Below are 13,902 nucleotides of genomic sequence, written 5' to 3' on the forward strand. Positions count from 1 at the left end.
CCCAAAAAAGCACCTCCCTTTAACTCACAATTCATCAGGTCTATTTATTGAAACCTTTCCAGTGGTTATAAGTCCATAATTATCTGGTGATACTGCCAACACAATGGACACAACTACTGCTGGTAACCCTAAAAGAGTATAAGCAAATATGTAAGTGAAAATAATGAGAAAGACAGTATTATTAGGAGGACTTGAAATTATTATATTTTTCTGTGAAATCTACAACTTGTTTCTGAAATTTGTCTGTTGAATTCTAGTTGGTTACTAGCTGTCTGAAAGAATCTAAAAACTGGAGCATTCAAACTGCTCAGGAGTGTAACTTGCAAAGAAACAAGAGTTCTTCTCCACAGCTAGCTCCAAACCTTTCTGAATAAGGCAACAAATACCATCCATCATCAAACCGATTTAAAATATCAAATAGAGGATACCCGATTTTCTTTCTTATGTGTTTTAAGAAAACAATTCTATTGATTTTAGTGCCTTCACTCATGTTTACTCAAGTGGCCAGAGAGGATAATCAGGTCCAGAATCTCTTCATCCTTTATCCAGTTAGATCTGTTTTGCTGCTTTTTGTTAGCAACAGTGCTATCCCAGAAATGGAATATATATATTTATTGGCATTTATTTTAAAAACACAACTGACACTATCTGTTTGGAAATGCAAATGGAAATATGCACATTCCAAATTGGTTCTATTGTACTTGCACAAGGAAAATTTATTACCAGTTTGCATTGCAGCAGTCTCAGTTCTGCAGTTAGTGGGGAGTTCCCTACCTCAGAAAGGTGGAATACATAAGATCATGTTTACTGATAAGGAATACCTGGTCACTGCAAGATCATAACATTTAATGACTGCTTCACCTTCATTTCTGAACACATTCACTGAAATACTTGCTAAGAGGATTCATCTATTTAGCATCTAAAAGGAAAAAAAAAAAAATACATACCCCAACCAACAACGCAAAATTTAAGAATGTATTTCCGTACATAGGTATTAAAGACTTTCACAAGTGCCAGATACATGTGGAAAGCTTCTAGGCCCATCCAGGTGAAAGAAACCAAGAGGAAATAGTGAAGAAATACTGCAACTGCAATGCACAGGCCTCGTGTATCATACAGTGCAATCCATGAGTCAAGGAGGAAAACTAGGTTGAGTAGAAGTAATGCAGAACACAGCTGAATTAGGATTTTGGAAGGGTAGTCTCTCCGAATTTTCCTAAAAAAAAGCAAATTAGTGAGATGACATCAATTGTCCACAGACCCCTAGCTTACTTCCTCTTTTGTATTCCTTAGTGCACAAATGCCAAGAAAAAAAATTACATATTTTCATTCATATGTAATGCTTCATATATTGCATTTATACATGGAGAGAGTAATTTACAAGAGATTTCCAAATTAATGGTCTGTATGGATAAAGTTCGTTATAATAAGATTACATAAATACAAACAATAACTTGAATTCTTAGAGTTTAGTACCATTATTTTTTTTACATTGTATGTTGGACTTCTCCTTGCTACAGTACTTACAAAAAACCAAAACGTGACTGTTCCTTATTGCTAAACTAGATTAGGCTTTTGACTGGGCTTCTAAGGCCTTGATAGCAACAAGTAAGTTCCTGATGACAGGATAATGAATGACAGAATAAAGGTGTGCTGAATAACTTCAAGGAGGATTTCCAAAACATAGTATGGAGGGTTCAATAGTTAAGGCTCAAATGTAAGAAAATGTTCCAACAAACAACAAAGAATACAAATGCATTTAAAAATGTTATCATTCTGCACTGCTTTATATACCTTGTATCTTAAACACATTCCTTCACACTTCTATTGTGATAATACATTACAAAATATTTAAGAGCGCTACTTCTTCACTTCTTACTGCATAGACCTTCATGATTAATTCACTTGTCCACAAGATTAACAATTCTGAAGACTGAATCAACACCTTCCTGGTAAACTGGACAAACTTGTGCATTATTAATGGAGACAGAAGCCATAACTATTGGAAAGGACTGCAGTGAAGAATACAAGCAATCATAATGGAATAATAATGGGAGCTTAGTTGAACAGGTACTTACTCAAAGGCTATGTAGGTCACAAGAGTAATAGAAAGAAAGATTGCAGAGAGGCCACAGCCTATATAGGATATAAAAGTCAGTACCAATTCTTGTGTGGGATTCAATGGAGTATTTCCATACAAGTTCTAAAATGGAAACAGAAGTTAATTTCAGAGGACATGTTTATTAAATGGAAAAAGACAAAAAAATACCCCAAATGCACCTTTCCCTCTGCAATTAAAAAAAGGAACAGTTCTTTTCATCATGGATCTTATAAAAGCTTAACTGAAAAAAAGAAAAGCCAATCTAGTCTTGTGAGGAGCAGGGAGTTGGACTTGATGATCCTTTTGGGTCCCTTCCAACTTGAGATATTCTCTGATTCTATGATTCTATTTGTGAAATCCCATTTGATTAAAAACCTGTTTTAAATTTGATTTATTCTATTTTTTATTTCCTACAATATATACAACTGCCTAAACATAAAAGCTGCAGTTTAATAAGCACTTACGGAATTTTTTACTCCAATGGAACTTTTGGGCCCCCATTCAACAAGCAGCTTAAGCATGTGACTGATTGTATGGCTATATGTACTAACACTAAAGTGAACAGAACACGAGTAGTATTTCATAGGTGGTATCTGCTTCCTGAATACTCATTTGCTTAAGATAACAAGTGTTCTTGAATCAGGTTAAGATTGCATAATTTTTTAAATAATTACCATCAAAACTGCAAAGCTTGTGAGGTGGTTGCATGAACAGACTGTTTCATTTACTCTACTTTCTTTAACTATGCAACCTTCGTATGACCAGCCTCCATGTCCACCTGTTAAAGAAAACAGCTTTGTTATTCATAAAAGCCTTTATTTACATTAACATGAGTTAACATAGCTAAAACAGCATGATACCTTGGGTGATATCAAGTACTTACCATTTTTATTAAAGTCCCAAAAAACACATCTAACTGTTGAATTATCCTGTTTAGGAGGTTAAAAAAAAAAAAAAAAAGATGATCATAAACTCATAGTTTAGTAAAACAAGTAATTTATGAATTATCTACCAAATGCAGGCAAGAATAAATACTGTGTACAGCAAATATACCTGTTTTACATGAACGCAAGATTAATTTAGGTGCATAGAATGGATTAATATTGCAATATACATGTGAAAATATGCTGAACAAATTTGCAGTCACCATACAGGAACTAGCTCTCATGCTTAAGATTCTGTTCCTGGCAGAACATTATGAATGCTCTTTCATTGTCTTCCCACACTATACAAATCCTTGGGATTTCTCATCCTTCCTGATTTTTTAAGTATCAAGAACATGACCACATAGCAAACGAAAAATTTTTTCATTCGCAAACATTTAATCACTTTATATTATCATGATGTTAAAGGTTTACATAAAGATTTCACACACACACAAGAAAATCCTAAAAATAGTAACAGTAATACACTATACTGCTATGAACACTAATATTTCTACAGTTGTATCTCAAAACTCAGTATTATATCAATACAAGTCAAGACTACACTAAGCCAGCTCTTGAAAAAAGCTTCAGGTACATTAATGGAATCTCTACATTTTTCAGTTTATAATATCTTAGCATTTTAAATTCTTTTAAGATATGGGATAGAAGATTTTAATCTTTGATGGTCATTTAGGAAAGAGATGCTGTATATGAGCCCTAATACTTCCAGATGGCACAATCCTATGTTTCACTGTAAGGAACAACATTCCCCCTAAGAAAAAAGACTTATATTGCTTTCTGGCCATGTAGCACCTACAATGTCATGATTGCAGCATCTCTGTAGCAACCCCCACTGTCAAGCTTTCATCTAAGAGTTTTTATTCTTTGGAGTATAAAACACAAGGGTAGGTAGGAAAGATAAAAACTGGATGGGTAAGTGGTAAAGCAACATTACCTGAAACCATTTGAAAACATAAATTTATACCAGTGATAAATAAGCAAAGATGAGTGATTTTGAAAGTTCAGATGAGATTAAATGTCCACACTAGTAAAGCAGAACCAACCAATCTGCATTCTTAGTACAGTATTTCTTCTACAACAACTCCAATGGAGGCAACAAAATTGTACTTTAAGTCTGCCAAAATGTAAATCATACCTGATTAGGTTTGATATTCTGTAAAGTGACAGTAACATTTGCCTTTAAGTTGCTAATTGTGAGGTTAGCAACACTTGATGATATAACATTGCTGATTAAAGATGCATTCTTCAGGGACAGATCCTGGAATGACAAAAAAGAATCTGATTTTAAAATGTTAAAGGAAACAATAGTAGAGTACAGCACCCACAAGCTCAGTTATTATGTGGAGAGAGCAGTGGACAAAAACAATTACTTTTTAAATCAGGAAGTTTTGAAATGTGTTTTCTGGGAAAAAAAGTCCATTCATATTTCATTTTGCTCGAGGCTGGAGTTTAAAACCCTCATGAACAGAGGATCAAAAAGATACCTGGAACACAGTGGTCTTTTTAAAGAAGTTGAATATAATTCTAGAAGCCATGTCCAACTCTTCAGCAGGTAAATTTGTCAGCAATGATGAAGGAAGTGTAATTGATCCGAGATGATTTAAATCATGAATTGCATTAATGCCTAGAGAGATCTGAAAAATAAATGCAAGCATTATGCTTCATTTCAGTCACTAAAGAAAAATTAAATTATGACTAATTTTCAGTTTAGAACTTTGAAACACATATCGCTGTAATCACTGTCAGGAACTCACTGCTGCTCTCTCATTTCTCTCCTGCTCCAATGAATAAATAGCATCTGCAGGCTGAAAAAGATGCAACTCATTTCAGGTCTGCCTACCATTGAAAATACTCTGGCCTTACCCATTTGCTTACAGCAACACAGTACATCACTGTGGTACATAATATAGATTTGAAAAAGGTGAAGAGCAACAACCTCCGTAGGTCTATCTAACTTGTAACTATGTAGGGAGATTAACATTTCACAGCATGGAAGCCTGCAAAGGCAAAGATTTTTATACACCATAGGAAGTATGTCAGAATTCAGAAGAACTGTAAATAGCCATTATTTGTCAATGGGTTTTTAAGTACAGTAGGCTAAGCAGAATCTAAGAACATAAACCCTAACTTTATGATCATCTGGCAAAAATGACAAAAATAAACTGGATAAGGTACAATTCAGATATCTCAAGAGCTTAGTGATCTAACATTATAAAAAAAAAAGATCTGAACTTTCACCCAGTTTTCTGTGCTGTACTTACAAGACAGAGAGCTTTGTTTAGTACAAAATCTCTAAAATTCTCTTGTTGCACATTAGTCACTTTACATACAATTATCATCGTCTCAGAGTTCCTGAGAGATGTGAAACATCAGCAGAACTGAAGAAAGGAATTATCTGTGTATTCAAAGAATGGCTGTAATATGAATAACAGTGTGAGCTCCCCACAGTGCCCTAACAATATGGTTTAACTCTTCTGTTTAGACCAGTGGTCTCCGAACTTTTTTGATCATACACCCCCTAAAAATTTTTTGAGCATGCACCTCAAAATATCTATTTATGAGTGATATGCATGTACAACTGTACTAATATATTATGCACATTATAAATCATACACAAAACCAGAAGGATGAGAGAAAGATTAAACATTATTTTTTAAAAAATATATTTTTAATTTATTAAACATATAAAAAATATTTTCTTCCTGCACCCCAATGGACAGACTGTCATGTACATGCCCTGGGGTACTCACACCCCACTTTGGAGATCACTGGTTTAGTTGGCTGACAAAGAAATCCCAAATCAATTCCACAAAAGCATTCCTGTTGCTCCGGTTTGAACTAGACACTTGTTGAAAATTCTCTGTATTTCACTGCCAGTGCCATGAGATTTCCAGAAAATTATTACTTGGCAAATACCTGTTTTTCAGCACTACCACCTCCTAGTCACCTCACACGCATGCACTACATATTGCTAAGAAAATAGAAAAGAACTCAATTGTTAACATTCCTTATAATTTTCAGTATCATGGGATAGTTCCAGTACTACTTATGGCTGATGCTATGTTAAGCTATTTCCTTCTCTGACAGGACAGAATGTGCCAAGATTTGTTCAGAACTTCCAACTCTCCTTGCTTAAGCCTCCAAGGCTGGTATTGTCCAAATTATTATTTCCTCAACCAGGAGGGAGTTTTTGAGTGAGACAAAGTGGATCCAAACTTTCTAAGCACTTCTTTCTTGGCAACACCAACTAGTCATGAGTGGCAAATGTATGAATGTCATTATCCAAGCAACATAATAGTTCCTTCCTGGAACCCTCTGCAATTAATCTCCTTCTAACAGATGAAGCCATCGGGCAACACTCCTTGACAAATTTCAGCACTGTCAGGGTGGGTGATTAAGTGACTCATGATTCAGGGGTTTTGAGGCAAAGTTATTTTGCCAAGCATTCTGTCCATTCTAGTGTTCTGCCTGTACCATCTCTAACAGCTTATTAGTTGAATGCCAGTTTCTGCTACGTCTGTTGCTTATTTACGCTTATTTACACAATAGAAAATGAAAGGAAAAACTATGGAGGGCTTCAAAAACAAAGTATTTTTTCTCTGAAACTACATGAACAAAAGAACCTGAAATTCTGACATAAACACAGAAAAAACTCCTGTTACCTATAAATATAAAACCACAAATACTTAAAAATAAATGTTTGAGAATTTGTACATATTTAGAATTATCAGTGTTTAACCTGGAGATCAGCTGAGTCCTGGACAGCAAAAGACATTTGATTGGAGTGGATGCTATTGGTTTTGACAACTGCCAGAGCCAAGGAAGGGGAGGCAAAATCAACAGAGGTTGCTGAAAAGTTCAGTTTTAAGCCAATATAATCCACCAGTTTTATAATTCTGTTAAGAGAAAGAGATACGTAGTATTACCAGCACATAAACCCAAAATTCTCAGGCAAGTTGTGGTTATGGAGCAGCAATCCAAGTGTAGTGTAAAATATAAACCCAAAATTCTCATCAAGTTGTGGTTATGGACTAGCAATCGAAGTGTAGTGTAAAATACATCTGACTGCTCATTTGCTGTGGTGTTAACACAAAAAAAATACACTATCTTCCATGGCATTCTATTATAGTAGAGCTGGTAACATGAGAATGATACTCCTTCTGTTTTGTGTAAGTACATTAAAGAACAAGAAATATTCTTTTGGATTATGATTATCAAAAAATAAAACTTGCTGAAGCCAATTTATCAGGAGAGTCAATACAACACACCTTTAATCTATTGCCAGAATGACTTACCTGTTAGAAATTCGGGGTGGTAATGGTTGGGAAGCGGTCAGGACCTTGCTAACCTCACTAACCATCCTTTCTACATCTTTTGGCTCTACTGTTCCAGCTGCTAAATCGTTTTCTATTTTGGACACAATTTGCTCAGCTGTGGTGATACTAATGGTGGTATATACAGAAGTTGTGTATGTGGTAGCTGATAGTATCTTTCCTGTGACAAAAGAAAAGTTGTGTCTTTATTTAAACATTGTGTTCAACAAATGAAGTAAGCTTTGAGACGCAGAAAAATTAAACAGTTCTCTTGACCAACAAACCTTATCAGAACTTGTAAGGTCTCTCATTATGTTATGTGAGACAGAATCCCTTTTTCTCCCTATCAGCTACTTTGCAGATAGCAATACTTTAAATCTTATGAAAACATAAAGCAAGGTTTCAAATGGCCAGCATTAATTCCACTTTTTATCGATTACAAAGTTCCTCACATCAGACCATTAGTGATGTTAAATAATCTATTATTGTGGATTTTTAGCCACTGGATGACTGAAAGTAGAATAAAGTCAAGATAAGATCAGCAATTCGAAAAGAAGCTTGTGAAGATGCATACAATCTTCATAGGAAAATACATAGCAACTAAGAATATTCCCAATCAATAACAATATTTTAAGGAAGATCCAACATTGATTTGCAATATTTTAAATACTAGCCTAGTAAAAAAAATAGCTACCTGGCTCTGTGACTTAATTTTTTCTGCCAAAGGTACCTGTTGGGAACTTATCACAGTACTTATCTATCACAGTTACCAACCAATTTGTAGGGTGAGGTATCACTCATCATGGCCAAAGGCATCAGAATGTATTTTAAAATAAGTATACACCTTGTGAGAATTGTCTCAGGTTTTTCAAAGTAATTGGAAGGTCACAGCTCAGACATATAATCTTGTTTAATGAAGTTTAAAAGCAAATTCAGTATATGGCATTCAAATTTAAAAAAAAAATCATAATCATTTTACTTGTCATATTTACCTGTGCTCCCATTAGGCAGGCTACCATGGCCATCAGCAGTAGAATGAGGATGAGAAGCTGAGACAGACTGGTTGATAGGACTAACAGTAGGGGTCAAAGTTATTGTGAAAGGAGTAAGGGGAAGAATAGGTGCTGTAGTAACGTTTTTGTTGCCAGAGATAGGTTGGGTGGAATCTGTAGCAGGATGAATTTGTGCAACAGATTTGGTAGTAGTCTCAAAGGGGGGAATTGCTACTGAAGGTTTGGGGGGAAGCTCAGAAGAGGAAACTGCAGAATGTTTAGTGAAACCTACAGAAGGAGAAATTATTGTAACAGGCTTGCTAAGATATGCGGCATCAGATTTAATTGAGAAAGCAGCATTAGTGACAGATTTTGTTGCAGGCATGGAAGTAGTGACAGGTTTATTAGAAGCTATGGAAGAAAAAGTTGGCATGGTAGGTTGAGCAAGAGACTCAGAAGAGGAAAGTGTAGTGGTAACACTGATAGAAGACACAGAAGTTTCAGTAGCAGATGTGGTAGAACTTTCAGAGAGAAGGTTGGTAGTGGGAGATGGGGAGAGAGTTCCAGAAAAAGAAATTTCTGTGAATGGTGGGATCAGTGGTCTGATTGTGGGGCTTTGTTTGGTAGAAAGCATAGTAGGGGAAATAAAAGTATTAGATTTGGGGGAAGTCTTTTTAGGGAGAGAAGGAGAACGAGGGAAAGGAACCCATATAGAATGAGGTGGCACTTGTATAGTACTGTAAAAAAAAAAAAGGTATAGAAATGCATGTTAAATTTAACATTGTTTATGTTTTAAAGAAAACAAGTTCTAACAGAGGATATGGACATACTACTCATAATGTATATTTTAAAATCAAATCAGATTGGATGATTCATGCTCTAGTAATGAATATGAATTCTGTAACATTTTTAGGGTTCTTACATTCTGTTTTGCTGTAGTTGTTGACTAGCAAGCCCATAAATACTACTACTGCCTTTGCTGCCTGTTCTGGAGGTGACCTGATGCTGAACACAAAATCTGTCTGCATCGGGGGGGGAGGGAGAGTAGGGGGAGGAAAAAAAAAAAAAAAAAAAAGGGAAGAGAAGAGAAGGGGAAGAGGGAGGAATGGGGAGGGAGCTATACAAGAAAATGCCTGTCAGGTTGTTCTTGTGGAGACCTTCCTGGCTATTCCACCGCAACATGGAAGTTGACTGTATTAAGGCATTAGGAAATTTAAGAAACAAGCCAGTCGAATTTTGTATTTATACTTACTACATTTGTAATTCCTCAGCAGTCAAGGAACAATACTTCAGTGATGAACAGCAGCACTGTTCTGAGATGACAAAGAAGCATTAACCTAGTTTATCCTGAAGCATAAAAATTGCTAATACTGTTAAGTAAGATATTCAAATAAGCATGTGTTTTATGTTTTTTAAACAATAATGCATATTGCAAAATTGATTTTGAGTTTTCTTCTGAAATTGCATTTGCAAAATAGATCTTGACCAGTCAGAATACTGCAATACCCCCACATTTTTGCTCAACGCCTGACAAGGACAGATTTCTCTTTTTGTTATTGTAAACAAACCAAAAAAGCAAAGCTACATCTTTTGAAACAAAGAGACAAACAGTATGAGTCACCACTCCATACTATCACAATATCACTAAGAAAGCTTGGCTACTTTATGAACTTTTAAATTCAGATTGCCGTTTCAGTAACACATTTATGTTCTCAAGTAATTTTACACTTAATCCTTTCAAAGTCTGCTTTATTAATGTAGTCAGCAATTTTATACCAAAGTTTTTTTAAAGATATTTCTATCTTCTGCCTCCCCACCCAAAAATCAGAAGGCTGCAGTTTTGATATATTGATATTATTCAACAAAAAATTACTTTTATCTAAAAATACTTTAAAATCTTTTCTTTTAGCTACTTGGAGGTCACATGTAAACATATGAAATTTAATCTGAAAGGGTAACTGATGAGATTGTGTTTAGAGCATAACTTACTAATTTGGCTTATTTCTGCTTCGTCCGTTAAAGTGCTTATATTCTCTCTCTCAGCCAGCTTCATTATGAAATTGCAGTGTATACTATAATGAGAAGAAAGAGCTTTAGACTCAAGAAACAGATCTGCCTCATTTTTACAATGCATGAAACTAACATCAAATGCTAAGTGAAAGCACATTAGCACAAATGCTAAGTGTGAAAGCACATTCTTCCTAGGCTCTTTCAGATTTGGGGATATTTTTAATGCACATAAAACACTATGCCAGGCTAAATAGAAGAGTAATACATCAGTTTGTGGCAGCTTATTTTCTCTACAGACATTGTTTATTCTTAAATGGCGTCCTCCCTAATTAACGTTAGCCATTAAAGCGTTGATAATTTTGTAAAGATAACAATGTAATCTCCACTGTTACTGTAAAGAGACTCCAGAGAGGAACTAGCAAGTGTCCTAGGTAGCTATGTCAGTGCATATGAAAACTCCATCACCAGGGGAAAGCCAGTGTTCTCTCTCCTGACTTTAGAGAGAACTTAAATGATCCACCTAAGCATGTAACTACATAGTTATGGTTCGATGACCTGAAGCCCTGCCTAAACTAGCAAACCTACAATAATAATTCTTCATGTTCAGCAAACTCAAACACACAGGTGAATGAAAAGGAAACACATAAAAGATGAAGTGAAGCTTCTTTCCAGCTAACAAGAATGAAAACAGTACCCTAACTACTGCCAGTATATGATGTGAAGGTGTGATCTAACTTTCTGTCTATTACTATTTAAGTGTTTTGGACTTTTCTTTCATCCTAACCCAGGAAGATAAACCCCACATTCAAGTATTTGGGGAAATGAAGTTCCACATTTTATTTTAGAATATAGTGTTTCCAAACTGATCAGTTTAAAGGACCAGCAATTTAGTGATGAGTAGCAGTTAAATTAACAGACATTATCTACACTTCAGGGATTCCAGGATCACCTCTGTGGAGCAGCCGTGCCATTCTGATACCCCATGGCTTCCAAACTCTGAACTGGTTACCTTCTCAGGCTTCCCGTACCCTGAAGACAGCTGATTTCCCAAGCCAGAGGACAGCAACTTGGGATGTCTGAAGCAATTCTCTCAAAGACTGCATTGTATTCACAAGCTCTGGAAATTTGGTGGTTCCAAATCCCACAGCCTTAGTCACTAAGTTGCTATGTGACTTAGCTAATACAAAGATGCAGAGAAATATGGCAGGCAAGCCTGTGCTTCACCAGAAGATTAATGAAAAGCAATACAGTTTGGTTTAAAAAAAAAAAAAAAACTTAAAAAAAAAATCACTAATGTGAGGAGAATAATGGGATCAGAATTTCTTTGTCAGCCTACATATATTTCTACAGCCTGTTTCTCAAACTTAACTTCCTAGAAAGTTTGGTTTTTCTTCTGTTACATAGCCATTCATACTTGATAGATCCCAAGACAATATATAAGCTTTTAAATATATGAGCATTTAAAAAATTAACAACAAACCTCTGGTTTTCTGCACTGCATTCCATAACAGAGGACTGTAATGACAAATGAAAATAGAAAAAAGTTGTTTTGTCATGAGAAAACAGGACTGATACTTAGATAATGACATTATCAGAAATAAGTTGGAAAAAAGTTGTCCAAACAGTAACAACAATTAGTAATCTTACCTCACTTACTGCTTGCAAGGTTTTGTTGAACTCTGAAATTCTTTAAAATAAAAAGTTACCATTATGGAGGATTTCTAGTTATGTTCCTAAAGACAATTGCAACAATATAATGAAAAGAACAAGCAATTACTGAGAAAGAAAAACATTTTTCCAGTTGATCAGTGATTTTTTAAAATTATGCCAGTTCTAATATTGTAAAACCACTTTTCAAAGGATTAAACATTTTAAAAGTTGCCTTTTATTAGTCACTCCACAAACTAAGTTTGAACCTCTGTCATCACATATTTTAATATCAATCCACTTATTTAAAAGTTATTTAAAAGAGCAAAAGATAAATCTTAATGTTGCCTTTTGGCAAGCAAGCATTTGGAACAGAATTCTAAATTTATACTCAAAACCACAGAAGTAGAATAAGTAAGAAATATGGATTTCTTCTATAAACAAGACCTGTTGGCCAATTACTTCTTTCTGATTTTCAGGGTAAGTTTTGGGAATAGCAATAAATATTCACTCAGTCAAACCTCTCCTTACAAAGACTGTGAAAGAAGAAACTACACCAAAATAAAAATATAGATATGACTGCAAGAATACATATTAAAAAACATGCAGCTATAAAAGTTCTCTTAGTAATTTCCTATGAGACGGACTGAATCCCTGAAATTACAAAACCCATTTATTCATGAAAAGCAGCAGCCAGACTGGCATTCTCAACAGTCCACAACTCATGTCCTCAGGTGGTATTACTACTACTACTACTACTACTACTATTATTATTAAGATCATCAGCATATAAACAACAAGGCCTGAAGGCCTTGTTGAGCCCCAAGGAAACTGAAGGGCCTAAAAGGGAATCAGCAAGTGTACCATTTCTTAAAGCAAACTCCAGTGGTACATAAAACAAAACTAAGACTATTTTAACCAATGTGAACTTTATGTTAAAGAGCAGTAACTTACAACTCCTGAAATTTTTAATTTATAAAGTGCAGGAATAATGCAAAGTGAAGAGTCTGCTAACCACATGGAAGGTCTCATGTCATCTTTTTCAAACGTAACAAAGATTTCAATCCTTATTAAAAATTACTTACCTCAATTCTTGTGGGGTAGGTGCTGGAATTGCAAGTAATTTTGGTACTTGATTGTTGATGGTTATGTTATTAATCTGTTAGAAACAAAGATTCCACAGCTAAGTAAACCCAGTAACTTTTAGCCTTAAAAGAAACATGTTTACTTCACACATTTTAACAGTCTGAAATTCCAAAGATAAGAAGCACATTTTGTCATGACTACCCTTCAACAAATGTTTACCATGACACTGTTGTCACAACTTATGGAAGGAATTGGCTCATCTAGTATAGACCGAATAACTGGATCTGATTTGTGAAAGATATGGGCAAGAGGATAGTGACCTCACCATATCTCATGTTGGAAAAAGGGGAATTTGGCTTAGTTTGCAGCAAAGACCGCTTAGACCAGACACTGAACAAACTTTCTAACTGTAAGTGGAGCAATGGGACGAGCTTCATAATAGACATAAGTAACAGACAGCATAGAATCCTGGGAGTAAGAAGTCAAGAACTGAGGTGAAAGACATGGTAGGAATGATCTAAATATATATGATCTAGCCTTAGGGCCAGGGGATACACTAAGGTTTATCTAAAGGCCCTTTATAGAACTGCATTCTTCTGGTTGCCACCATTACCACTTATTTTTACATTTCATGCAAGCAGCGAGCACCATGATGAAAACATCTAACATATATAGCATTGACATTATCTTAGAAATATTCTGCTAAAAAGTAAAAGAGTTTAAGAGACAGGAAACCCATTTTTTCCAATAGCTGTAGGCATAATGTTAATAAGCTAGGACAGTTTCAGCAGGCATTATCACCACTG

The 13,902-nt window shown here is 35.1% G+C and overlaps 1 protein-coding gene across 4 annotated transcripts in view; it reads right to left on the minus strand.

Moving 5' to 3' along the window:
• The window catches only part of ADGRG2 (adhesion G protein-coupled receptor G2), a 57,592-nt gene that overhangs the window by 9,036 nt on the left and 34,654 nt on the right, over positions 1–13,902 (minus strand). For all 4 annotated transcript variants that reach the window (XM_075033391.1, XM_075033388.1, XM_075033389.1 and 1 more), the window contains 15 exons: positions 13,096–13,169; positions 12,011–12,050; positions 11,844–11,878; positions 10,343–10,425; positions 9,606–9,666; positions 8,354–9,090; positions 7,344–7,542; positions 6,788–6,944; positions 4,533–4,682; positions 4,184–4,306; positions 2,985–3,030; positions 2,776–2,879; positions 2,079–2,203; positions 948–1,216; positions 29–128 (listed from right to left, as the gene is read on the minus strand). In XM_075033391.1, the coding sequence (XP_074889492.1) occupies positions 29–128; positions 948–1,216; positions 2,079–2,203; positions 2,776–2,879; positions 2,985–3,030; positions 4,184–4,306; positions 4,533–4,682; positions 6,788–6,944; positions 7,344–7,542; positions 8,354–9,090; positions 9,606–9,666; positions 10,343–10,425; positions 11,844–11,878; positions 12,011–12,050; positions 13,096–13,169 (2,303 nt within the window). The remainder of the gene's footprint in view (positions 1–28; positions 129–947; positions 1,217–2,078; positions 2,204–2,775; positions 2,880–2,984; positions 3,031–4,183; positions 4,307–4,532; positions 4,683–6,787; positions 6,945–7,343; positions 7,543–8,353; positions 9,091–9,605; positions 9,667–10,342; positions 10,426–11,843; positions 11,879–12,010; positions 12,051–13,095; positions 13,170–13,902) is intronic.

The sequence above is a fragment of the Buteo buteo genome, chromosome 8 (assembly GCF_964188355.1).
Source record: "Buteo buteo chromosome 8, bButBut1.hap1.1, whole genome shotgun sequence".
NCBI lineage: Eukaryota > Metazoa > Chordata > Aves > Accipitriformes > Accipitridae > Buteo > Buteo buteo.